Below are 25,717 nucleotides of genomic sequence, written 5' to 3' on the forward strand. Positions count from 1 at the left end.
TACGAACGGAGCTCCAGTTCAGTTGTGCTGAAACTGGCATATCGTGTGAAGCTCTCGAACTGAGGGGAGGAAGGAGGTGAAGACGAAAAACAACATACGTATTCCTATGACTGAAAGAGTGCAGAATGCTGTTGCTTTTCTCCAATGCAAGAGATGTGGATGCACTTTCGCTCCCACTGGGTCCTAGGGAAGATGGTGTGGAAGATTCATTCTTTTCGTCCTTCGTCTATGTTTAGCTCTCGCTGGGATCAGTTCATGCCCAGGGTCTGTCAGCCGGCAGTCCCGTGGTGAGAAGCTATGAATGTTGAATAGTGACATGGACACTTTTTTATATAATTATTTATCGGAAGTTGGAGTGACATTGGGCCTAAAACTATATTTTTATTTCACCTTATTGCAGTCACATTGCAAAACTATACAGTGGTTCTCAGAACTTCGTAAAAATGTGTAGTTTTGTTTTTTATCCCAAAAAAACATCGTTGAACTTTATATGTTTTGTAAAACAGCCTACATTTTCAGTGAAAAATATACAAAAAGATATTGCGCCCTCTGTCTAAAAACCATGAAAACCACAAATAACACATACAATCAATGCTTTTCTAAACAAAAACTCAATTTTTCAATAAAATTATATTTTTCCAAAAGTGCTTTTAATAACCTTTCATTCGATATTTTGATCTTTGAAATCGGCCCAGTGTTTCAAAAGTTATGTATTAAAAAAAACATCGAAAAAAAAAACGATTTTTAGACCACTCCAACGTGTGGTCACCTTAATGAACAATTTAAAAATATGGGTGGAATATTTTGCGATAAAAAACAAAACAACCAATTTTTACGAATTTCTGAGAGCCACTATATCGTTTTGCTGTGGAATGGCTGTATTCACCAATGACAGATTGACAGTTCCAGCCAAAATAGCGGAAAAAACTGGATTTTTGAACCAACCATCTCCGATTTATATGAATCTTTGCATAATTGCTCTTTATGGGCAACGATTCATATTTTAGCTGGAATTCAGCCATTTTGGGTCTTGTAAAATGTTTAAAATGGCTTTCTTGAAATTTGAATTGAAACGCCATTTTGAAAATTATACATGAACCAAAATGGCCGAATTTTAGCAAAATCTTTAATCATTGCCCACAACCATGCTTGGCATACACACCAACTGCTCATTTGTTAACAGATTTTCACTAAGATGTTGAAATTAGGTTTTCTTTGAAGTAATTGATAGAGTAGGATCATAGTTTACTACAGACATGCCAAGAGTAGTTAAATCTTAACTTTTGAATCAACAGGATTGACTTTTTGAACTAAAAGTACGAGATTTGAATACTTCAAAACGAACTGATTTTCGTCTACTGTGTGTAAAATTATTAGTAAATGAGCAGCTCGTGACCAAAAATGTGTATGCCAAGCATGCCCACAACAAATAATTATGCAAAGTTTCATGCAAGTCAACTTAATAAAAATATGTAGTTTTGTTCCTTATCGCAAAGTTGTAGACCCGATTTTTTTTTTATTTTGTCTTTAAGGTATTTTTGATATTTTGATCTTTGAAATCGGCCCAGAGTTTCAATACTTATGAATTAAAAAAAAATACATTTTTAAATGATATAGACAAAAAAAAATGATTTCTGGACCACTTTCACGTGTGGTCACCCTAATGAAAAATATAAAAATATGGTTCGAATATTTTGCGATAAAAAACAAAACTACCAATTTTTACGAATTTCTGAAAACCATTATATCGTTTTGCTATGGAATGGCTTTATTCATCAATGACAGATTGACAGTTCCAGCCAAAATGGCGGAAAAACTGAATTTTTGAATCGACCATCCCCAATTTCTTAGAATCTTTGCATAATTGTTCTTTATGGACAATGATTCATATTTTAGAAAAAATTCAGCTGGCTTTCTTGAAATTAGACTTGAAACGCCATTTTGAAAATTATACATGAACCAAAATGGTTGAATTTTAGCAAATTCTTTAATCATTGCCCACAACAAATAATTATGCAAAGTTCCATGCAAGTCGGAGAAGGTCTGGAAGGAAGAACTGCTCTATTAATAACTGTCAGAGATGGTTGTTAGAATTTGAAATCTCATACAAATACATTTAATTTTGGATTAAATATCTTAAAATATGTAAATGCAACGTAAACTATCAGCCATGAGTATGGAATCGCTCACAAACAATCATCTATGATGCTATACCTCGAAATCCTGATTATTTGCTAAGGTGTCGTCTTCAGAAAATTTGTTCATAAGGCCAAAGGTATTTGGTAGGCAGATAGTTTGGTTAGGAATTCTGTCATTATGTTGCGCTAGTGTGCATGAATAATTTAGCATTTTTGGATATGTTTTATCTCGTGAGCCCGACCACGTAGGAAGTTCGAGTCTTCAACAAAGTAGTTCAGAAAACCAGAATTGGTTTGGAGCTACTACGTGGCGCTAGTGTGCATGCATAATTGATTCTGAACATTCTTAAATAGTTAAAACTTTTCTGAAGTGTTTCAGTACTTTCCGAAGTGATTCCAAACTTTTCTTAAATTATTCAGTACTTGCGGATAACACGACTGTAGCGAAAATAAGTTGTAAACAAATGTTGCTTTCCCAATCCACAACAAATATTTTAAAATTAAAAAGGTTCAACAAATATTTTTGTCATGTCCTACTATTATTTAAGGTACTTTTATGATCTTAGATTGTGGTCTTCTAATAAATTTTGGACAATGAGACAAAGCAGTACACATCGCACAGTATTTTTTGAAATTGTTTCCTGATCTTGGTAGCTTTAGCATCCATGGAAAAGGCTAAGAAGAAAACACAACCATTTCCAATTGTTTCGACCAACTTGAGATCAATTATGTACGTCATTTTTGCTTAAAATTGGGAAAAATATAAACTAAGATTGTTTCTGAGAGCAACCTAATTCAACTTGTTTTCAACTGCAAGCTATTGAATGTTGATTGTTGATGCTGAATTGAAATTTTAAGAGTTTCATCAAAAGGGTATTAATAATTCTAATACCTTGAAATAGTCAAAAATATACTGTAACGATGCATTAAAAAACAGGAAAATGTACTGCCCGAAATCTCGAAATCTAACATGTGATCAGTCCCTTAAAGAATATATTTTGGTTTGTTTTTCTTTGTTAAGTTTTAATAAAAGGCATGACACATACATAAGCACACATTTTTTTAAATATTCTTTTACGGATTTGGAAGGAACATTTTGTTTTGTTTTTTTTTGTTTTTTTTTTTTCTTTGGTTTGTTTTTTCCGTCGATCTTGTTTTCCGTGCTGAGCACCAATGCTACCGACTTGCCAGGAAGGCAGCTCCCACACCTGGACCCTACCTATCGACCCATCAACTCATGAACCGGGGACCAACGGCTTTACTTCCCATCCGAAGGAAGGCGTGATCAGAGATGTTATGCCTCAGAACATCCCGGCGGCGCCGACTGGGATTGAACCCAGGCCTGCTGGGGTGAGAGGTAATCACGCTTACCATTACACCACCGGCGCCGTTTGGAACAATTTGTTTTTAACTTATTTTCGATGCAATACTTTTTTTGTAATGATCCAATACTTTTCAAAATGATCTAAAAATTTCTAAGGCAATGCAGTGCTTTCCGAAGTGATTTCGAACTTTAATGAATTGATTTCAAATTTGTATGAAACGGTTCAGTACTATTAAATGCGTTTCCGATTTATTTTTCAATAGATTTATGACTTTCTGAAATGATTCCAAACTTTTCTGAAGTGATTCAGAATTTTCTAAAGTGATTCAGTACTTGCAGAAGAGATTTCAAACTTTATTGAATTGATTAAGTACTTTACAGATGAATTACAAAATTTTCTATACCTATTCAGTAGCTCACGAAGTGATTCCGAACTTTTCTGAGGTTATTCAGTTGTATCTGAAGTAATTTCAAACTCTCTTTATATGATTCAGTTTTTTTCCGAAGTGATTCCAAAACTTCTAAAGTAATTCCGTAATTTCAGAACTATTTCTGAAGTTTTTTCCCAAGTTATTCCAAAGTTTTCTGAAGTGATTCAACACTTTCTGAAGAGATTCCGAACTTTTCTTATATGATTCATTTCTATTCGAAGTGAATCAGTACTTGCGGAAGTGATTTCAAACTTTTCACTAAATTCTGAAGACATTTCAATCTTTTCCGACGTGGTACAGTACTTTCCGAAGTGACTCTGAACCTTTCTAAAGAAATTCAGGGCTTTCGCAAATGTTTATAAACATTGCTGAATCGAATCAACACTTTCCGAAGTGATGCAAAACTCTTCTGAAGTGAATCAGTGCTTTCCGAAATGACTAAAACATTTTTAAAGTGGTTCAGATTGATTAACAGCAAGAGTTCACGCGTATTGAATGAAAAAGACAACAACAAAACAAACCAAAAGTCAGAAATTCTCTGAAACGTCTAATCATAGTGACCTGTATCAAGAAAGCAAAGAATGAATTTCAGTGAACGTTTTTGCACTGATGTGTATCGTATAGTGATTTTTCCATATTATGTTCAATCTTTTCAACCCTGGTTTCAGTACGTTATGAAGTTATTCTAAACTATCCTGAAGGTAATTTATTGATTTCTTTATTATAGAGACTTTCAGTCGTTGACTGGTCCGTCTCTACATCCTGAAGTGATTCAGATCTTTCTGAAGTGATTTGGAACTTTCCTGTACTAATTCAGTATTTTCCAAATGATTCCGATCGCTTCTGAAGTGAATCAGTACTTTCCGAAGTGATTCAGTACCTTCCAAAGAGGTTTTGAACTTTATCTAATTGATTGAGTATTTTTCGATGTGATTTCGATCTTTTCTTAAGGTTTTCAGTACGTTTATAGTATTTCTGTTCTTTCCGAATTAATACAATTAAACAAAACAATTTCTTTAGGTCATCCTTTCATAGCAGTTTCACTTCATATTCTAATGATTCCAAACTTTTCAGATCGAATTTGCTTCATATTCAAGTGATTCCAAACTTTTCAGGTGTGATTCACTTCATATTCAAGTAGATCTAAACTGTTCAAACCGGTTCACTTCATATTCAAGTAACCCAAAATGTTTCAAGTCTGATTAACTTCATATTCAATAGATTCCAAAATTTTCAGATCTGATTCTTTTTATTTTCGAGTGATTCAAAAACCTTCAGGACTAATTCACTTCATATTCAAGCGATTTCAAACTTCTCAGATCCGGTACATTCCAAATTTTGGATTTCAAAACGAACTGAGCACTATCCGGTTGGTCATAGCTTACTTAACAACTGTGCTAAAGCCTCGAACTTTCTAGGTGATCGGGATCATGAGATAAAATAATTACAAAAATTCACAATTTTACATATATGCGTACACGTAATAACAGAATTCCCAACAATACTAACGACCATCGGGACGCCGTTGGTCTTCTAAACAACTTTGTTGAAGATTCAGAATCACGAGATAAAATAATTTTAAAATGCTCAGTTTAACATCAACACTAGCGCCACGCAGTGCTTTAATTCTAAACTAAGCTTTCCACCTTCTGGACGCCCTTAGCCTTTTGAAGAACTTTGCTGAATACTCGAACCACAGACAAACAGACATAACACTTTGAAAAAGTTTTTCTTGAAAACATAGTATCTCAAAACATAGGTCCTCAGTAACGACATCTCTCTGCCGTCGATACCAGCGCTGCGGCGAGTAGTTCGCGGAACTGATAATATTCAAATCAACCGTTAAATGCGTGAACGAAGATACACAATAAAGTGTTACGTCTGTTTGTCTGTGCTCGAACTTTCTAGGTGTTCGGGATCACGAGATAAAACAATTTTAACAATGCTAAATTTTGCATGCTTACTAGCGACACGTAGTTAGAGAATTTCGAACTATTCCGATCGTATTTTGGACGCCCTTGTCCTTCTGAACAACTTTGCTCAAGACAGCCCTTTTGTATATAATCAGGATTTCTAGATATTCTTATTCTTTTTCGCATTCGGGGCTTATATCTTACCGCATATTAGCTTATTACGTGCTCTCAACTAAGTGTTCTAGATGCACTTCTACAGTTATTAATTGAGAGCTTCCGATGCCTATACCATTTTCGCATTATTATAATTGTGTGGCAAGTACAATCATACTCCCAGATCATTCCAGGGATGTCGAGAAATCTTCCAACCCGAAACATTCCTAGACCAGACCGGTAATCGAACCCAGCCACCTCCAGCGTGGTCTTGTTTGTAGCTGCCCTTTACCGACTGAACTAAGGGAGGCTGATTTCGAGATATAGGTGATACTAAACTTTTTAGGGGGTTCTGCAATATTCAAATAAGTTTTGCAATACTTTCCTAAGTATTTATGACTTCTTCTTCTTCTTCTTCTTCTTCTTCGCATTTCAAGCTTATTGCATATCGCATATTAGCTTATTGCGTGCTCTCAACTTAGTGTTCTAGATGCACTTCCACAGTTATTAATTGAGAGCTTTCGATGCCTGTACCATTTTTGCATTGATATGATTGTGTGGCAAGGCAAGTCCAATCATACTTCTATGCCCAGGGAAGTCGAGAAATTTTCCAACCCGAAAAATTCCTAGACCGAACCGGGAATCGAACCCAGCCACCTCCAGCATGGTCTTGCTTTGTAGCTGCGCCTTTACCGACTGAGCTAAGGGAGGCCCCATTTATGACTTGGTACCATGTGTAATTAACGTCTATCGACTTAAAAGTGTGTTATTTATGACACTGAACATTACAACACTATTTAAATAAAACAACTCGTTATTGTTATTTACGCTTTACTTCGGGAGTTTAAGAAACATGTTGTCATTTTCTGTATGTTCGAGATATTTGTAACAAAAAAAAAATCATTTTTGGCCCAATGTCACCCCCGAAGCAATGTCACCCCAACTGGCGGTAGTCGAAAACCGGTCCATCCTTCATCTTCTTAAAGAATTTCGAACAACCTTCCACCCTTTCGGAATTTCAAACAACCTCAGGCCTCAGAAAATGTTCGCCGAAAATTTCACCCGTGCAGATCAAACATTTGCCATGACCAGGGAAAATCGCGAGCAGGCGTCAGAAAGTGCGTGAAATCGAGTAATCCAATTATTTGGGCCGATGATGATCGCTCTTCCTCTCGCTCGTTGCTGCTCTTGTGGTTATTGTTGATTTTTCCTTCGTTGACTTCGGTGGCTGTTCTTGGGTTGCGATGTTGTTGGTTTGGTTTGCCGCTCACTATGTCAACATTACTGCGAACGTACACGGGTGTGCGTACAATGCGTGGGTGGTTGTTGGCTGTGTGAGTGTTGGCGCGAGGCTATTTTTCTTGCTCGTGCTCCGGAAAATCAATGTAAATATAAATATAGCCGCCGGAGAAATGGGCGCGCGCTTTTTAGGGGGTGTTGTTTTCTCCGATGACGATGACGACGATGAGGATGGCTGTGACCTACAAACGGGTGGAAGACTTGGGCCGCATAAACAAATCGAGTGTTCTCGGTAGCGAGCAAACTGGGTTAGCCTTTAATTTTAATTGAGAAATAGAATCAATTTCCATTTCCACCGGCTAATGGTTCTGTAAACAGTGTTGCTTTCGGAGAAGGGTATTTCCAACGATGACATGAGGGAAATGGTCTACTGTGAGGACGCAAACTCTGTCAATTGGCGATCATAACTTTCTCTGAAGGAATATTGAAATTGGATATCAAATTAATCACACTTATAAACCCTGTGAATTAAGTAAACGCTCCCCCTTCTCTGACTGTAATTGCTGCAGCTTTACCACTGATTAACGCCTTCATTAATCGTACATCTTTCTCTTTCTTTTCAGACAGCGTCTCTCCCATCCACGAGAAGTAACGCCTACCCCGGCTTTTCGCCCGCTGTAGCAGCTTTCAATCCGTGCACCAACAAGCAACCTCATCTCAGCGCCATATCCCACCTCTGCTAGACGCCTCCTGCCGCTTGCTACTCAAGACCCGCCCCCGTGCTTGTGCTTGTGCTTTTTGCATCTTCCGCTGCAGCAGCATCCATCGAAAATCAGCTCATCATCAGCCCAAGGAACAGCCACAATCCTGCTCCCCACCATAACACCCACAAGAGCATCTGATTTACAGATTTGGCCGCGTGAAAAGCTGCTGTAGAAAGTCTGTCGCCTCATCCGGACTACCATCGGAGCAGCAGCGAGGACGAGTAATTAGAAGTTACAGAAAAGGCGAAATCAGGAAACGGCAAAACTCTTCCCAAGGACAATCAAAGCTTGCGTCCGTTCAGCGAGACTTCTGTGAGAAGGAGAGAAGCACAGAAAGATATCCTGGAACAGGAAGCAAATTATCCTCCTCCATCGAGAAAAGAAAAAAACCGACAGTAGTAGTCAAGCAGATAGTCTGTCAGTCACTCATTCATTCAGTAGTCAGCGAGACTGAAAGGCAGAGAAAACCAAAAAACGTCCGTTCCTGAGTAACTTGCGAAGGAATTAATTTTTTAATCTTAGCGAAACAGAAGTCAAGCAGAGAGAAGAGTTTGGGAAGCGGAAGTACCTCTAGTCTTCGTTTTAATTGCCATAGGAATTAGTTAGTGGAGGCAAACAAAAACCAAGAAATCTCAACGTCAAGGAGAAAGTAAAGAAATAGCTTCTCTGGAAACGGAATAACCTACATCGACTTATCTTGTGATACACTTTGGCGAATCGAGTCAAGAACGTAGCCCGGTGGTTTGGAAATTATTATTCTGGTACAGAGAAATCAACCAGAGCGAATTCTTAGTGCATTGTTACAAGATCGTTGTCTCAACTTGTAGCGCTCTTAGCGATTTTTTGCCGGTAGTGAATGTACGCGTAGAGTTTCTTCCCTCCCTACCAGAGACACGTGTTGTGATTTAACCCCGAGTGAGAGAGAGACAGAGAACGAGTGTACCCAGTTCCTACTCCTCCCAATTAATCAATCAATACTCTAAGAAAGTAAACGTCGGGCCTAAGGCACATAAACGAAGCAAAAGAGCACACACGCACACACACAAAACCAAGTTCGCAGAAATAGTATATGGCTGCCATGATGAACATGACAAATCTACTGAACGGAAAGGACTCCCGTTGGCTACAGTTGGAGGTATGCCGCGAGTACCAGCGGAACAAGTGCTCCCGCCCGGACACTGAGTGCAAGTTCGCCCATCCACCGGCCAACGTCGAAGTACAAAATGGACGCGTCACCGCGTGTTACGACAGTATTAAGGTAGGTGTCTCTTGTATATCTTCGCAATATGTGCTCGCTGCCGGGAATGGGGATTTTATGATTCTTATCACATACTCGTGATATGATATGATGGTAGACAAACAACTAGCCTCGACAACATAAATTCGCCGAATGTGGTTGAATTGGATGGTGTAATCTGATCCGGGAAACATTATGTTCTTTATTTTTTTTTTTAGCTGTTGTGACAGGATGTTGATGGCAATGACATTGACCTCCCCTTGGTGGATATAGTGCTACGCGCTCTAATGGGACGCAATTTGAAACCTCATCATGGTGTTCTGGACTTAAAATCACCTGGTGACAAAGCGCGAATGAACAAAATATTTATCGGGCCATTTCCTGGTACATCATAAGCCTGATAATGCCACATTGAGAATGGTGTTTTCGTTGAGTGTGAGTAAGTCTGGAAGCATTTCTTCTGCTGGACAGTACGGCTACTCTCTCTGAAGTTTTCAAAGCCTTTATAAAAGAAACTCCGAGTCCATATGCTTGGAGATCTTTGTTACTCCTTTCCAGTGTTGTCAAGGTAAATTAAAAGCTGGATACTCACTGATTCTTCATATGATCGCATCTCAAATTCATGCGCCCTCTTTAAGGAGCGACTTTAATTGTAACTAATTTATGTCAAATTTTAACCAGCTAAAATTAAATAGATCAAGCCAAAATAGATCAAACTGTCTGCGTTCTATTTCAAACTTAAAAAATAGCGGTTAACTGGCAATGAAAAGTAAAGAAAGAAAAGAAAGAAAAGAACACATTCAAGAAAACTTTAGAAAGAATTTGGGATCCCCTTGAGGATTTTCCAAAACCAGGCTTTGGAAATTTGGATGGGAACACTAGTCTAAGATTCATTTACTCAAGAAACGGCGGAGATATACGTTCGACTGTATCCATGGTATCTGATGACTCCAATTCTGCGTAATGTGTTTTTTTTTTTATTTTTTTTATAAAGAACATGCAGTTGTCAAAAGAAGCTATACAACATGGATGTACTGACTATTTTGTTTATCTAGTTCGTTTATTTTTAAGGCTCAATCGCGTTAGATTTACGGAGCCGATAATTCATTGTTCTTTGTTTGTAACAAAATTCACTTAATTCTACTAGAGGAGTTGGGCCGAATACTCGCGGCTTACTCGAGGTTAGAGAGGTACAATGTCGAAGGATAGGGAAAGAAGAGGAGCTTTGGGGCAGGGTTTCGATGTCGCCAGTATGAACGGTAGTCTGGTTCTAGAATCGTCGGAGTTCGGCCGGCTATGGTGACCAGTGGGCGACGATGAGACTCATCGAGACGGGGGACAAGACAAACAAAAACTTATAAAGAGATACAAAAGAGAAACGAATTAAATTCTTATACTAGACATTTGCAGAAACACATAAATCGAGTGCATATAGCAGAGATGATGCACTGAATAGGCTGCCGCTTAGTTCTGATCCTATAATCACAGAATATTATTTTACCTTACTCCCAGAAGACTTCATGCAAGAAAGCGAAGATCGGCTGGAATAATTAGAGATGGAAGAAACATATGAAACATGTGAATAAGAAAAGCGGCGCCGGTGGTGTAGTGGTAAGCGTGATTACCTCTCACCCCAGCAGGCCTGGGTTCAATCCCAGTCGGCGCCGCCGGGATGTTCTGAGGCATAAAATCTCTGATCACGCCTTACGGGAAGTAAAGCCGTTGGTCCCCGGTTCATGAGTTGATGGGTCGATAGGTAGGGTCCAGGAGTGGGAGCTGCCTTCCTGGCGTCGGTAGCATTGGTGCTCAGCACGGAAATCAAGATCGACGGAAAACAAATCCAAGCAAAAAAAAAATGTGAACAAGAAAATGTCTTCTCAAATTCGGAATGAGTTTTTTTTTTCTAATTTCATTGGGTTTTTTACTTGTTGTTTAGTTTTTGTTTTTGAATTCTGATAAATGTTGTTGTGTAATACTCGGTGTAATATAATTATTTTCTCAAGGTGAAAGCTGATGGAATCCACAAATGGCCTCTATTTTATTTATTTTGCCTTATCACTTCGAGTTTTTGCGCCAAAAATCTCAGAAACTACAAATTTTCCGTGCATAAAATTGTAATGAAAATTATGCAGAAGTGCAGCAAAAGAGTGATTGTAATTTGGCACATGAAATCCTTTTAGTTTCTGAGATCTGTAAATTCGATGTGGCAAGGCAAAATAATCAAAATAGCGGCCATCTTCAATAATTTATATTCTTATAAATTTTAACACCTGCAGCCAAGAAAATATCATCATAGGTGAATTTTCATGTAAATTAGCCTACTTTTATGTAATTTTGTTTTGTTATGATCAACACCAACACCAGTGGTGTTGAGTACTTGGCACTGATGAAGTCTGCAAGTAGTAGACGAAATACGCGTATCTGACAAAAGATAAGAAATAAACCAACACACTCAAAGCTCTTCATAAGGATCTTGAGATATTTCGAATTTCAAAAATGCTATTATTTTAACCATTTATAAACATATCGCCAATTTCTGCAGGAGTTTAAAAAAGTTTGGTCTTTTGTTCACGCAAAGTTCAGCATATTTGTGGTTCTGTGTCAAAATTTCAGCTCAATTGATCATAACAGAACAAACTTACAACATGTCAAATTTGGCAAGTTTGTAAACAAACTTCGGCCTTTCGTGCTTTTTTATTGACCGCAGGTGTAAGCGATTTTTTACATTTGTTTTCAATTTAAAGTATTATTAGTTCTCAACATTTCATCCTTTGACGGTAAGTAAATCCGAAAAATACTTAACGACTTATAAATTTAAAAAAAATAGCATTATAAAATGACCCTCTTTCCTCCAAAACATGACTCCGCCCTTTTTTACCAAACCATTTCATTATACTTGAACAATAAGATGTATGTGACAAGTTAGGGCGGTCAAATATTTTTGACCAGCTAGAATTATTAAATACCCCACTGTGTGCCGTCAGACGCTTCTCCTTTTCAGCTTCGATTTGCTACAAGGCGAATGAGAACGACCCAAATTTGAGTTTAGTTCAGTCATAATTGCCAAAAGTGCAGGAACTCAGCGATGAGTAAAATTTGTCTCATGGTTTCCTGTGGAAATCTTAAAAATTCTGCCGGAAAATGAGGAAATTGACGAAAATTTTATTCAGTCTCGGAGTAGTACCAATAGACTGAGTGAATCAAATCTTTACTTTCCTCAAATTCGGGAATTTTTCCCTGGAAAATCCTGAAAAAACCTGAGAAAACATGAGGCAAATTTACTCATCGCTGAGTTCCTGCACTTTTGGCGATTATGAGTGAACTAAACTTAAATTTGGGTCGTTCTCATTCGCCGTGTATTGTTAGCCTGGAATCGATCAACCTCGTGGATTGATCATCCGGGGAAGAATATTCTTCCACTGGTTGGAATTGATGTTCCGTACGGTAGCTTCAGACCGTTTTCGTAGCCAGAATCTGCACTTTATGCGAATAATATTTTTCTCGACTGTGATCTGCCAATAGCTGTCCAATTTAGCAGCAACCATTCCAATGCCGAGAGAAAAACACAACAAAACCTAAAGAAACGCTTGGCCCAAATCAGTCAAAATTAGACTGAGAGTTATGCGAAATACAAAAAAAAACAAAGTACTTCAGAATTTGTATACAAAATTTACAGCAGTGGCCAGGACTCGGGCTGGATCTGTACCAAAAATGTGGACAAACTACTAAATAGTTCCCTCTTACTAAAACTAAGGTACGGGTCAAACTAGTCTGTAATCAGCTCGCCATAAAACTTAACCTATTTCAGACGTTTTGCTCTTTGGAATTGGCCTTTTACAGGGGGACATAAAAATATGTCATCTTTCACTCAGAGCAGAAAGTTTTACAATGCTAATCCAAAACTAGCCCGGATGAAGATCTCATACACTGGATCGAAACGTTGACGATGATAAAACTGTAATCGATACTTTTTCTGGACTATTGAAGATTTCGGTGCTTTACTGAAGTTAATGGAACTGATCTAAAAGTCTCAAATCTTCAATAAATTTTTCTGGGTTTCTCAGATTGTTTAAAGTTCCCAAGATTTTCCTGAAGTTAATTGAACCGCCTTAAAATTCTCCGGTCACGACTGCAACTCCAGAAATTTACCAGAAATTTTTGATACAACTTCCTTGAAGCTCGTGGAACATCCTTTAGAATCTATAAAATTCCCTGAGCTTATTTGGACTTGCTTGGAGTTTTTGTTCCTTTAGGAAGTTTCCTAAACTTTCTACAATTTTAATAGGTTGTTCGACTGCGAGGGAGATTTATTTTTTATTGCGTTCCTAGTCTATGGTAATCCAAACGGCCAGTTATGCATTGCTCGACGTTTCGGCTGCTTATTGTGCCCTTTTTTTTAAGGATAGACAGTTTTACCCTTGAAAAAGTCCATCATAAACGGCCGAAACTGACCGTTTGGATAGCCCTAGATTAAAATCCATAAAAAAAGAAAAAAGAAAAAAAAACGAGAATTTCTCGGCACTTCTCTACCGCTTCAACAATTTTCCTGATGATAATGGATCTTCTCTTAAGACCCCTTGATATTCTAGAAATTTTTGGAATATTTCTGCAATTTGCGGAATACTTTATAATTTCTTAGCACTTCTTGAAAGTTCCTCCAATTAATAAATGGAGCTTCTCAAAATTCTCAGGACATCCCTAAAAACAATTAAAACTGTAGTTCTATAGACTTCCCTGAAATTCCCGGTACTTCTTATAGTTTCTCGAAATTTTCCTGCTGTCCTAAATTTATAGAATTTTACATTTACAGATTTTAATACCGTAAAACGGGGTATCTTTGATAATGCGGGTTATTTTGATAGTATAATATAAAGAATAAATTTACTCGCTGTGCTTTTTCCAAATAAGAAACATTGGTTCCATATTGTAGCTTAGGGTATTTCCGTTGATATCGTATATAGTTTTTATATAGTATGTGCTACATATTTTACAAAAATATTAAAAAAAAAACCCATTTTCGTGTTTTTGCAAATGCACTCAAATCATCACTTATGAAATGTATTTTCGATAATGCCATCACAAATTGAATGTTGTATTCTTATTGCTTATGAAGTTTTCTGATTATATACTCATTCATAGTTTCATATTTAATGAACTAAATTGTTTGAGTTTCACTCATTTTTTCTACATTCATCGAGCATTATCAAAGTAACTCCAAATCAGAATACTGAAGTTCGGTCGCAACACTAAAAAAATAGTACAAATGCTTTAATTATCGTTCAACATATTACTAACGAATTAACTCGTGGATCTTCAGTACTTGTTTAAAAAATATAAAATTTGAAAAACATTCATTGCTGTAAAAAATATTTAAAATATACTTTAAAAAAACTATCAATGTTACCCCATTTTACGGTACTACTTAAAATACTCTCCCGAAAACTGCGGATCTTTATACTACCCCGGAAGTCTGAACATAAGATCTTAAGGTCTATGAGCTTCTCCAGAGATCTATAGACCTAGCTTTTTTGAAAGTTTCCACAATTCTCCTATAGTTCTGCAAATATATCCTTCGCTGATTTTTTAACATCTATTAAGTTTTCTTGATATTGCTAAAGTCATAAATGCTACTGTAGTTTCTTTGAAGTTTAAGCTGATATGCAAAGAATTTTACAGAAGTTCCCTTGCTATCCCGCAGTCGGAATTTTTCCGAAATCCTCGTTATTTTGTTTTTTATTGATTTGTTTTTCCGTCAAAATTGTTTTCCGTGCTAAGCACCAATGCTTCCGACGCCAGGAAGGTAGCTCCCACACCTGAACCCTACCTATATACCCATCAACTCATGAACCGGGGACCAACGGCTTTACTTCCCGTAAGGCGTGATCAGAGATTTTATGCCTCAGAACATCCCGGTGGAGCTGACTGGGATTGAACCCAGGCCTGCTGGGGCGAGAGACAATCACGCTTACTACTACACCACCGGCGCCGCTTTTAAAAAAATAAACCAGCAATAATTGAAAATGTCAAAAGCAACTCTAACTGATTAAAAGACTTTAACCTTCCATATAACAAGCTAAGTGTTTGCTCGAATGTTTCATAATGTACAATTGAGAGCATAATTTTCCAACAACACTAATCTGAAGGCATCGTCGGTTGAACATTTCCTGATAACAAACAGGAAACAACCCGGCCTTCATCAAAGGTAAATAAAAAACCAACCTCCGACTCCGAGAATTCTTGACTGGAAGCTGAACATGGTTCAACCGAAATTCTGCGGTAAAGGATTCCCACATTCCAACCGTCAAGCCTACCGTCCCACTCCCAGACGAAGCTCACATGACAAACTGTGCACAAGAATTGCGACAAAAGTGAAACGTCTCGCTTTGTTGGACCACCTCACCACTAGTACCTAGTGACACGGAAGGTTGTTTGCCGCAAGGGCTTATGCTTACCGAGAAGGAAGAAAAAATCCGGCCAAAATGGAAAACGTCTGTTGTATCGCCGTGTTTTGAATTATGACATTTGTAACATGTTTCTTTTTTATCTCCGATCTCGTCTCGTTGTCCTCGTCGCCTCTGAGTGACAGGGTATGCATTGGAGGGTAGCTTTTGAAAAAGCAATCCTTGTTCATGATGCCACTTACAACACACATACTACTGAAGAGAAGAACGGAGGAATTTTCGCTGTTTCCGGTTCTGATGCAAGATATGATTGACATTTTGTACGACATGCTCGATAAAGGATTGCGTTCGTTACGGGTGATTTCATTTTGATTGAGAACAAGATAATGCATTTAGTTCTGTTTGGTTTACCCAGAAGAAACGGAAGCCGACAGGTGGTTGATGTTGAATGGACTGTTGATGAAAAGTTCTCTCGAAATAGTTTTCCTCCGCCCAGCCCTCAATGATTGAGTTAGTTTTAGCTACAGAATTATCACCTGTATAATGAAGTTATTTGATTCAGCTGTGTAGTTCGTTATTATCATACGAAAAGTTGCACTACGCCTTGCTAATCCTGGATGGCAAGCAAGCGAACAACTTATGCCGTCCATTCCTAGGTCCGGAAGACTCGTTCGCTCCAAATGTTCACAGAGGTGTCAAAACCTGTTTTCCCTGAACCTGCAAAGTTTGACTTTTGTCGACACCAGCTTCAGCACGTCCCACAGGCCGTTCATCGATTTAAACTTTCATCCCAGCACTAATTACGAGAGGGGGTCGCAAGCTCGTTCACATTGTGCCTGATACCTGAACACGACAAGTTTTCCAACCAGCAGATGCTCGAATAGTGAAGTTTTGATGGTTTGGTCCGGTCAGTATAAGGGTTTCCAGTGATCAATAATTAACAAACTATCCAAAATAGTCATCAGGGGCTCTTGGACAGTAATATATTTAATTGACAACCGGCATGAATTATAGCAAATCGGTGTCCCAATTAAAATGCTGTCTAGTTGTTGTTTTATTACTGTAGCTCTAAGTGGGCGAGTACGGTAATGGTCATAAATGGCGGAGCCAAACAGGCTGAGTGAGTCGTTCCCAGGACTCGAGGATGTTAAATTTTTATGATTCAAACAATATACACACATCCAGAAGGACGTTCGTCTCTTCCGAATCGGCCGGTCGTCGTCAAGAAGAGAGTGAATTAAGGAAGGAAATTCTTTTTTAATGATCCACCAGCCAACGCTCGACTGAGAATGGCAGCAATCTGTCGTCGGGTTGGTTTGGGGAAAACGATTCCGTCGTAAAACTGACCAGTGAGCATATTTACGGCTCGGTGCCATTCTGGAGAGTACTTAGATTTAATTTTACGATTATATCCTTGCGATAACCAGAGAACCGGCTGCTTTGCGGGTGGTGATTTGTGAGGAGGAAGACAAATACAAGTAATGATGAATTTAAACCAGAACTTCTTATGACAAAGATTGTACGAGAATTTCAGAAAGTATCCTAATTTATCAAACATTCTACAATTCTAGCAAATGCATCAAAATAACTTCATCGAGAGCCAACATACAAAATAACGGAGATAATCTCTTTTCATGCCAAGCGAACGATGAAAAGAAAACAAGTTGCTACATTTTGCAAGCAGCATGTTTACATAATGCTCTCATTCATCCGAAGCAGAGCAGTCCAATTTTTGGCACAGCTGTCCGAAAAAAAAAATCTTTACTATTCAACAAGGGAGCTTTTTCAATCTGTTTCACTTCCGTCATACCCCAACCACCCCAAAAACGGGAAAAAAGCCCTTCTCCACACAAACCATAAGATGTACAGAAATTTTATAGAATCGCTCCTCTCCCCATAATGCATTGTGTAACAACGTTCATAATACAGCATGTTACACACCACAAAAGGAAAAAGAGTGAAGAAAATATAATCTCACCCCAAAAAACAGGAACGAATAGCATCCGGTCGTCACCCACGCGTCCCTCGGCATACCCGGGTCTGCCTGTCGTTGGATCAAAGCAATATTCAACGGTCCACTCACAAACACGAAACGGCGACGACGGTGACCACATCGAGCGCATATGCTTCCAAATTTGGTCACTTGATGCAATCGAGTGTCGTCACCGGAACGCAAGGGAGAAAGCAAGCCCCAACACGGAAATGCGGAAAACTAAATGACAGAGAAACGGATCCGGATGATAGAGGCAACGAGCGAACGACCGTCGCCGCCTTCATAATTTTCGATGTATCCATCAGAGTGGACCGAGGGGATTCTCCCCAGGTGGGCTTTCTACTGGAACTAAATGTATTTGTGAGGAACAATGGGCTATGTTTCATAAAGCTACTTCAATCATTTGTTATCAATGTATTATCGAACGGGACCACCTAAGCTCATTGCATGTTTGGTACATAAATCCACTGAAACTAAAAGGTGATCTTTTGTGGTGTGCCCCGTGTCCTTGTAGCTAAGTGCATATTATATTACTTCATGACTCGTAATGAATCAGTTAGAAGAAAGCAGTTGTCATGCTTCCCAGTCACGAAAGAAGGCACTTCTGTCTTAAAGAATTACCGGATATTTAAAGGTTACTGGAGTTGATCAATCTATCTAATACATTAATGGAATAATTTTCCTTGCTGTTCTATCTGATGATGGCTTGGGGGATTATATCCGTTCGTCTGCAGAAGCTGAGTGATTCTGGTAAACATTCAGCATCAGTCGGCGTTGTCAGATTGTTTTCAAGCTTATCAGTGTCAAATGTTTAATGAACATCGGTATTTATCGGAATCCATATTTTAATAATTTCGCGTTTTTGCCGTTTTTGAAGATGTAATTTCAAGCTTTTGGACTCAGAACGGAAAATTTACTTGCCAGGATAAGTCGGAAATTTTTTTCGGAAAATATTTGAATTAGCTTCCAGCCGAAAAAAATGCTTCCAGAGAAAGAGTAAAGAAGGTCTACTAAGAAAGTACTACGAGAGTTCTGAAAAACATCCGTGGAAATTTTAAGACAAATATTGATAAACTTCTGGCGAAAATTTAAGACATTTAAAAAAAAAAAAATCGGTAGATTGGAATATACTTCTGGATAAAGTCGGCAGACACAGGACTTACGGAATAGTCAATAGAAACTTCAAGGAAAATGATTTCTGGCGGATGTTAGCACAATATTCCCAGAAGTTCATAACATGTTCTAATGATCCATCAATTTCCTTTTATTCATAAAACATCCCTAAATACACCGCAATGTCCCTGAAATTTTAAAAATATCCCTGAAGTGTGTATATCCCATAATTCCTCGGAACTCCTTGAATGTTTTTGAAATTTTTCTGAAGTAATTGGCGCTGTTTTGCAGTTCTCTGATCATCCTAGAAGTATTTGGAACTTTTTTGATTATAATGAAGCTACTGGAAAATCTCTAATCTTGTTTTAAGATCTCTGAAACTTCTTAAAAATTTTCCCAAATTTTTATATTTTTTTTAAAACATGGAACTTTTGTTAACATGTTTTCACAATTGTCTAATGTTCATGTAATTTCCCTAACGTTTTCAATACTTTCATGAACCTCTTTGAACTTTCCTGCAATTTCCTGCAAATTGATTTATCTGTCCTGATGTTCTCAAGGCTTCGCTAAAGTTATATAAATTCTCCTGAAATGCATGGAACTATCCAGAAAACCATTACATTTTCCTACAGTTCATTGGAAGTTTCCCAATTATTTCTGATGTTTCCTTAAGTTCCCGTGAGCAGGCTTCTACATTTTCGAAACAAAGAAAAGAAAATGAACTCTTCGCAGAATCGCTTCGTTTCGAGCAATATCATTATCGTGTAAGTCATTGTGTTTCTTTTGTTGAGTTACGATGAACATTCCTCCTGTCAAACATGACTTGACTATCGCTTGTTTCGTTCGTCAAATACATCAGTTCATTTCATGTGAAGCAAAGACTTGTTCCAATTGATGCAATGAATGACTCGGAAACTGCTTCCTTCATTTATGCCATTTTCACTTCAATTCGGGGCTCATTCGACTTGTCACGAGTCGCGTCGTCAGGCATTAACATATAGTAACCGGATAGTATCCATACAATATCGGTTGCCGATAGGCATTGCATCCGGAGTTTATGTAGCAGCAAAATGTTATTTTATTTTAAACGAATATTAAACTAACGAGGCCCTTCTGGAGTCTAAGATGGCGGCCATCGGGCTCATCAAAAGTCTCAAATACCCTAGAATATTGGTATTTTAGAAACGGTGACCACGCGAAAGTGCCGAAAATCGATGTCCGACACCATTTGTAGGATATTTGACACTTCTACTTAAATCAGAAGCCACCATCATGAATTTCAAGATGGCGTCGGACATTGATTTCCAGCCTCTAGATGTCACCCCTATTCCAAAAATACTCACATTGATCGGTATTTGACAGTATTTCACAAAAGCCTAGATTTTAAAATGGCGTCAAACATCGGTTTCTGGCCTCTAGTTGTTACTGAGATTTCGAAAATGCCCACACCCATCAAGAGTCTTTGACACTATTTTCAACTTTTTGGAATCCAGAAGTCACCATCTTGGATTTAAATATGGCGTTTAACATCGATTTTCGGCATCTACGTGTCATTCCCGTTCTGAAAATGTACACTTTTCCTCAAATCGGAAGCCGCCGTCTTGGATTTTTACAACGGCATCGGATATCTATTTCCGGCTTCTAGACATTACCCTGATTCTTTAAAAAAAGCATGTGTATATGTGCATAGTATTTACACACTTTTTCAAAATTTCAAGAATCTTAAAATGACGTCGAATATTGTTTTTCAGCATCTAGATGCCATCCCGATTCCAACAATACCCATATTGATGGATATTTGACAGTATTTCCTTTATTTTCGCGAACTTAAAACCACCATCTTAGATTCCAAAATGGCGTCGCATATCTTTTTTCAATCTCTAGACGTAACCCCGATTCTACAAATATCCATATTGATGGGTCGGCATCACTACTTCTCACTTTTCTGATTCAGGAAGCCGCCATCTTGGATTTCAAAATACCGTTCCGATTCAAATTTCGGACGATTCAAATTTCGGACACTTTCATTTTTAATTAAATATTACATCCAGTTAGAAACAAAGTAATAATGTTAGATGATCGTGGAGGGCACTAGTCAAAAAATTTAAAATTTACAAGACATGTGGATCATATTCGACCGAGATAATCAACTTTTAAAAGTGTCCGAAATTCGAGTTTAAGTGTCCGAAATTTGAATCGGCACGGTATCGTTGCATATCAATTTCCGGCAGGCCTCTAAACATCACCTCAAATTAAAAAATACCCATATATATGCACACTACTAAAAAGTCATGTAAATTTCGGTTTCCTGAGACCGACACATGTAAGCGGGCCTTTTGACATAAGAATCAGTTGAAAGAAACGTGAAAATCAATTCAATCAAACGTTCTCTTCGTCGACTACTTGATGTTTCGGTTTGAGAACACTTAATTTTAAAAGAAATGTTTGTTTACGTTCTATGATTTACGTCCAATATGGATTACGTCTCGTGTAAAAATAGTTATTTCTAAGTGTGTGGGTATTTGACAGTATTTGCCATTTCTTGTTTTTAGAAATCGAAGACCGCCACCTACACATTACGAAAAAGACATGTAAATTTCAGTGCCCTGAGACCGACACATGCAAGCGGCCCTTTTGACATAAGAATCAGTTGAAAAGGACGAGAAAATCAATTAATTCAAACGCACTTTTCATCGAGTTGCATATGTTTCAGTTTCAGGACACTTAATTTTACATGCCATGTTTGTTTACGTTCCATGATTTACGTCAAAGCTGAATTACGTCTCGTGTAAAAATAATAATTTCTAAGTGTGTAGGATTACAAAATAGCGTCGAATGTCGATTTTCAGTCTATGCGTAATCCAGTTTCGAAAAATACCTATATTAATGGGTATTTGACAGTATTTCCCTTTATTAAAACTGTAACCCGCCATCTTGTATTTTATAATGGCATCGCAAATCGACTTTCAATCTTTAGACGTCATCCCTATTCCAAAAATACCCATATTGATGGGTCGCTCTCCGTATTTCCCACGTTGTCTGAAATCGGATGCCGCCATATTGAATTTCAAAATGGCGTTGGTCGTTGATTTCCGGCCTCTAGACGTAACTCTGATTCCAAAAATACCCACATTGATGGGTAAGCAAACCACCCTGTAATGATGAAATTGACATATATGCGCATGCGCTTAAATGAACCGAGTGAACAATCAACAAAAGTCAGAAAAACTGCGTGAATTTGAATCGAACAGCTTCGCTTCAATGCGAAAGTAAGTTCGTTTGATAATGAAAGATGAAATGACCAACTGTCAAGCCAAAACAAACAGCTTGAAAACTGATCGAAAGTGGTTCTGTTGATGTTGAAGAGGATCTGCACGAAGAGAAAATAGAATGACTTTCAATTGAAAGTGATAGTTGAGACCTTCGTCGTCGCTTGACGGTTTTCGATTGAAAGTGACTTTGTAGGGCCCAGCACGGGAGTTCGCTGGACTTTCCTGAAATTCCCGAACTCTTGAATTTTAACAGAAGTTATTGAAACTGTATTTGATTTATCGGAACATACCCTTATAGATCCTTAAACTTAATCAAAAGGCTGGACATTTCTAAAATTTCATAATTTCTTAAAAGTTCATGCAGTTTTCTTGAAGCTTAATCCTTGAAGTTCGGGTGAAAGCAACTTTCAAGCGAAGCAAGAAGAAGCTTCCAAGGGAAGTCGAAATAACTTACCGGGTGCAAGAAAAGTCCAGTGGAAAGTTGAACTTCCTTGGGAAGATTAATTTAAAAAAACTCCAGGAAATGAAGCAATCAATATTTTGATGGACCTATTGGTTCGTTGAATACAGGTATTTCCCGAATCCCAGGATTTAGCGGGATGTGCCTGCAGTTGTTTCTCGACTCCTGGGTAATCAAAAACGGAATCATTATTCGAAGGAGTATCAAGCCTAAGAAATTTTTAAAGAGGAATAATTTTTTGAGCAGGCTCAAATAATTTGAGATCTTCAAAAATATAAAATTATCTAAAAATTACGGGGACAGACAATAATCATTTTTATTATAGAAAAGAAAATCGGTATAAATCGGTATAAAATCTTAAAAATCGGTATTCTCAGAAACCTTATCTGTATAACGGCGCCGGTGGTGTAGTGGTGAGCGTGTTTACCTCTCACCCCAGCAGGCCTGGGTTCAATCCCAGTCGGCGCCGCCGGGATGTTCTGAGGCATAACATCTCTGATCACGCCTTCCTTCGGATGGGAAGTAAAACCGTTGGCCCCCGGTTCATGAGTTGATGGGTCGATAGGTAGGGTCCAGGTGTGGGAGCTGCCTTCCTGGAACGTCGGTAGCATTGGTGCTCAGCACGGAAAACAAGATCGACGGAAAAAACAAACCAAAGGAAAAAAAAAACCTTATCTGTATATCGGTATCAAGTTTGAAAATCGGTATATCTGGCAACGCTGGCATCATTGCTAATAAAAATCATTTCTTCAACACCCAACTTTGCTGAAAATCACACCAACTAACCGCATGAAATTGAATTTTGGCATAAAGCATTCTCTTGATCAAGGCAACCTCTGAGTATCGAAGTTAACATTTGTTTTTTTTTTTCGTGGCTGGGTGTTCATTATCGCCTCTGTTATTGTCAATATCAATATTCGTCTTCATCTTGGTGGAGATGATTTTGAGGATCAAATGCAAAATGATTATTTCCATTTTATACAAATGTAGCGCTGAACAACGAACAATGGAAAATTATTGCCTCATTCTGAATTGATGATCATATCTAGGTTATAGGACCTGCGGTCGACAATATTCAAAGGAATCATTTTGAGAAACACCGACGCTATTTCTGTTTGAAGTTTTACTTCCATTGATATGGGTGATAGGGGTAAGGAGGGTGTAGTAAGCCCTCCCCCTCTCCAACTACGCATATCAGTTAAAGCTATTGTGTTAGAATAATTAATTTGATCATACCAAATCGATAAGATAAGAAACTCCGAAATTATTTCAGTTTGGAATCTGACTTTTATTTGGACCGGCAGTGTTGCCAACAAAAATGATTTTTGCTATTTAATTCGAAACAACGATCATTGATCAGCTATATATTTGATTAGAAACATTCTAGCACCGTACATCCTTGGGCAAAGTTGTTAGATCCTCCCTTGACTGGATCTTTTACATGATTAGTCATCATTCCGATAGTTATTATGTTCGTAACGAAGGGTATCTCGCAAACAGGGTCACTTCCACTCACTTGCTATAAAAACATATTTTTCGGAATAATGCAATAATTAGATGTTATAATGCTATGTTGCATTTGTAAGTAACAAGAAGAGGGTGTAAAGTATGTGTTTGACTCATAAAACCTGTTAATTTCGCTTTGAGAGCGTCACAATCAGCGATCTAATGATTCGTGAGCGTTCACTCAAAGTGAGCGCTCACGAGTCGTAAAATCGCTGATTTTGACGCACTGAAAGCAATATTGACAGATTTTATGTGTCAAACATATACTTCATTACCTCTTCTTGTAACTTACAAGTAATAATTTGCATTATACTATATGATGACTTCATAATTCTGAAAAACATTTTTTTATAGCAAGTGAGTGGAAGTTACCCTGCTCGCAAATTATGTTCAGTTTTCCAAAAATCAGTCTCTCATGAGAAAGTGAATGACGGCTGTAAAATTCCATAAAAAATCACTCAATGAAGCTGAACTTATTTGAACACTGTGAAGCGAAAATTTAGATTTTTGCATCAGTCCCAAGTCAGTGTTCACTCGGCTGTCGACAGAAGCAGACCACTTTCAATGTGTGCCACGCGATCGTCTGTTTACTCGGCAGCAATTATTGTGTGGTCCTCCTCTTTGTTCTTCTTCAGCAGTTCTTTCAGTCGATGCGTCGTCGACTTTGGAAAGCAACCGTTTCGTGATGAATGTGTGAGTTCTCACCACGTTTTGCGTCCATTGCTGCAATGGAAGTGTTCTGACCCCCGTTGGCGAATCTGACATACAATGAAACCACTGGAAGCGGCTTCCATTCTGGTGGAGGAGGCTTATTGGATAGCGGAAGATAAAATGTTTATTGTGTTGTACCTTTTGACTATAGTTTTAAGATGTATTGTATAGTGAACAAGAATTCTCCGGTCTGTAAAGTTAATTCGGTTGAGCCTTATCAAATAAATTTAAAAAAATCAGTCCCAAGCATTTATTTATTGCTGACCATTTGTTTTTTTCATAAAGTACATCATTTATCCTACTCTTAAACATTCGATTACTAGTGTTCATACCTTGCAGATTCCAAGTAACCATGAGCATTCAAATTAGCACTGCTGACACCAACAAGCAGCAAAGATACTCTATGAATATGATGTGATGAATTATACAGATTTTCCACAACATTTAAAGAACCGTACATATCCCAGTTGGGTGCTACAAGATTTTGAAATAGATTTAAATCAAATCACACTTGCTTTATATTGGTAACTCTGTTCACCCCAAAAAGTCCATCATGATAATTGAAACTGCAAAGCCAAAATTAAAAAAAAAAAACATGAAACGGTTCAAGATCATACAGCTCTTGTACACAGGTTATGCTCCCATCATTCATATCTAAAGCACTTGAGGGTGAACTGTGCAAATCCGGTGTAAACAGGAGCGCGACAAAACCATCGGTGCCGTAAAAGAACACTTCTACTACCACCCACTGACTGCTGCATGCTGGCTGGTACCATTCATCCATCCATCCATCCGTGCAGGGAAGGACTCAAGATAGCGGACAACCCCACCGGGTAGCAGTCAGTGGTAGAGATTGTAAAAGAATGCTGCTTCCGCAAAACCTCACACAGCCTAAAGGGTTGCTAGGTCCTCTTTTCCTCTGAATAGAATCGTCGTCGTCGTCCTCACCGTATCGCGTGAAAACACCAAGGGAACAGGTGGAAAACTGCGCTCAACAGGACTCTTTTTTTTTGTTGTTGTGTGTGGTGCTCCGGAAGAAGCACCATCATTGTCGTTCTTTTT

General features: G+C 38.1%; 1 protein-coding gene across 24 annotated transcripts in view; it reads left to right on the top strand.

The window, feature by feature from the left end:
* Positions 1–25,717, top strand: part of LOC135698378 (protein muscleblind-like) — an 847,806-nt gene that overhangs the window by 277,764 nt on the left and 544,325 nt on the right. For all 24 annotated transcript variants that reach the window (XR_010517479.1, XR_010517480.1, XR_010517483.1 and 21 more), the window contains one exon: positions 7,822–9,220. Coding sequence is in view for 19 of the 24 variants with exons in the window: in XM_065218320.1 (XP_065074392.1) it covers positions 9,032–9,220 (189 nt within the window). In the remaining 5 variants the exon portion in view is untranslated. The remainder of the gene's footprint in view (positions 1–7,821; positions 9,221–25,717) is intronic.

Source organism: Ochlerotatus camptorhynchus, unplaced genomic scaffold (assembly GCF_037179485.1).
Source record: "Ochlerotatus camptorhynchus isolate MF236.1 unplaced genomic scaffold, CSIRO-AGI_Acam_v1.1 ptg000085l, whole genome shotgun sequence".
Lineage (NCBI taxonomy): Eukaryota > Metazoa > Arthropoda > Insecta > Diptera > Culicidae > Ochlerotatus > Ochlerotatus camptorhynchus.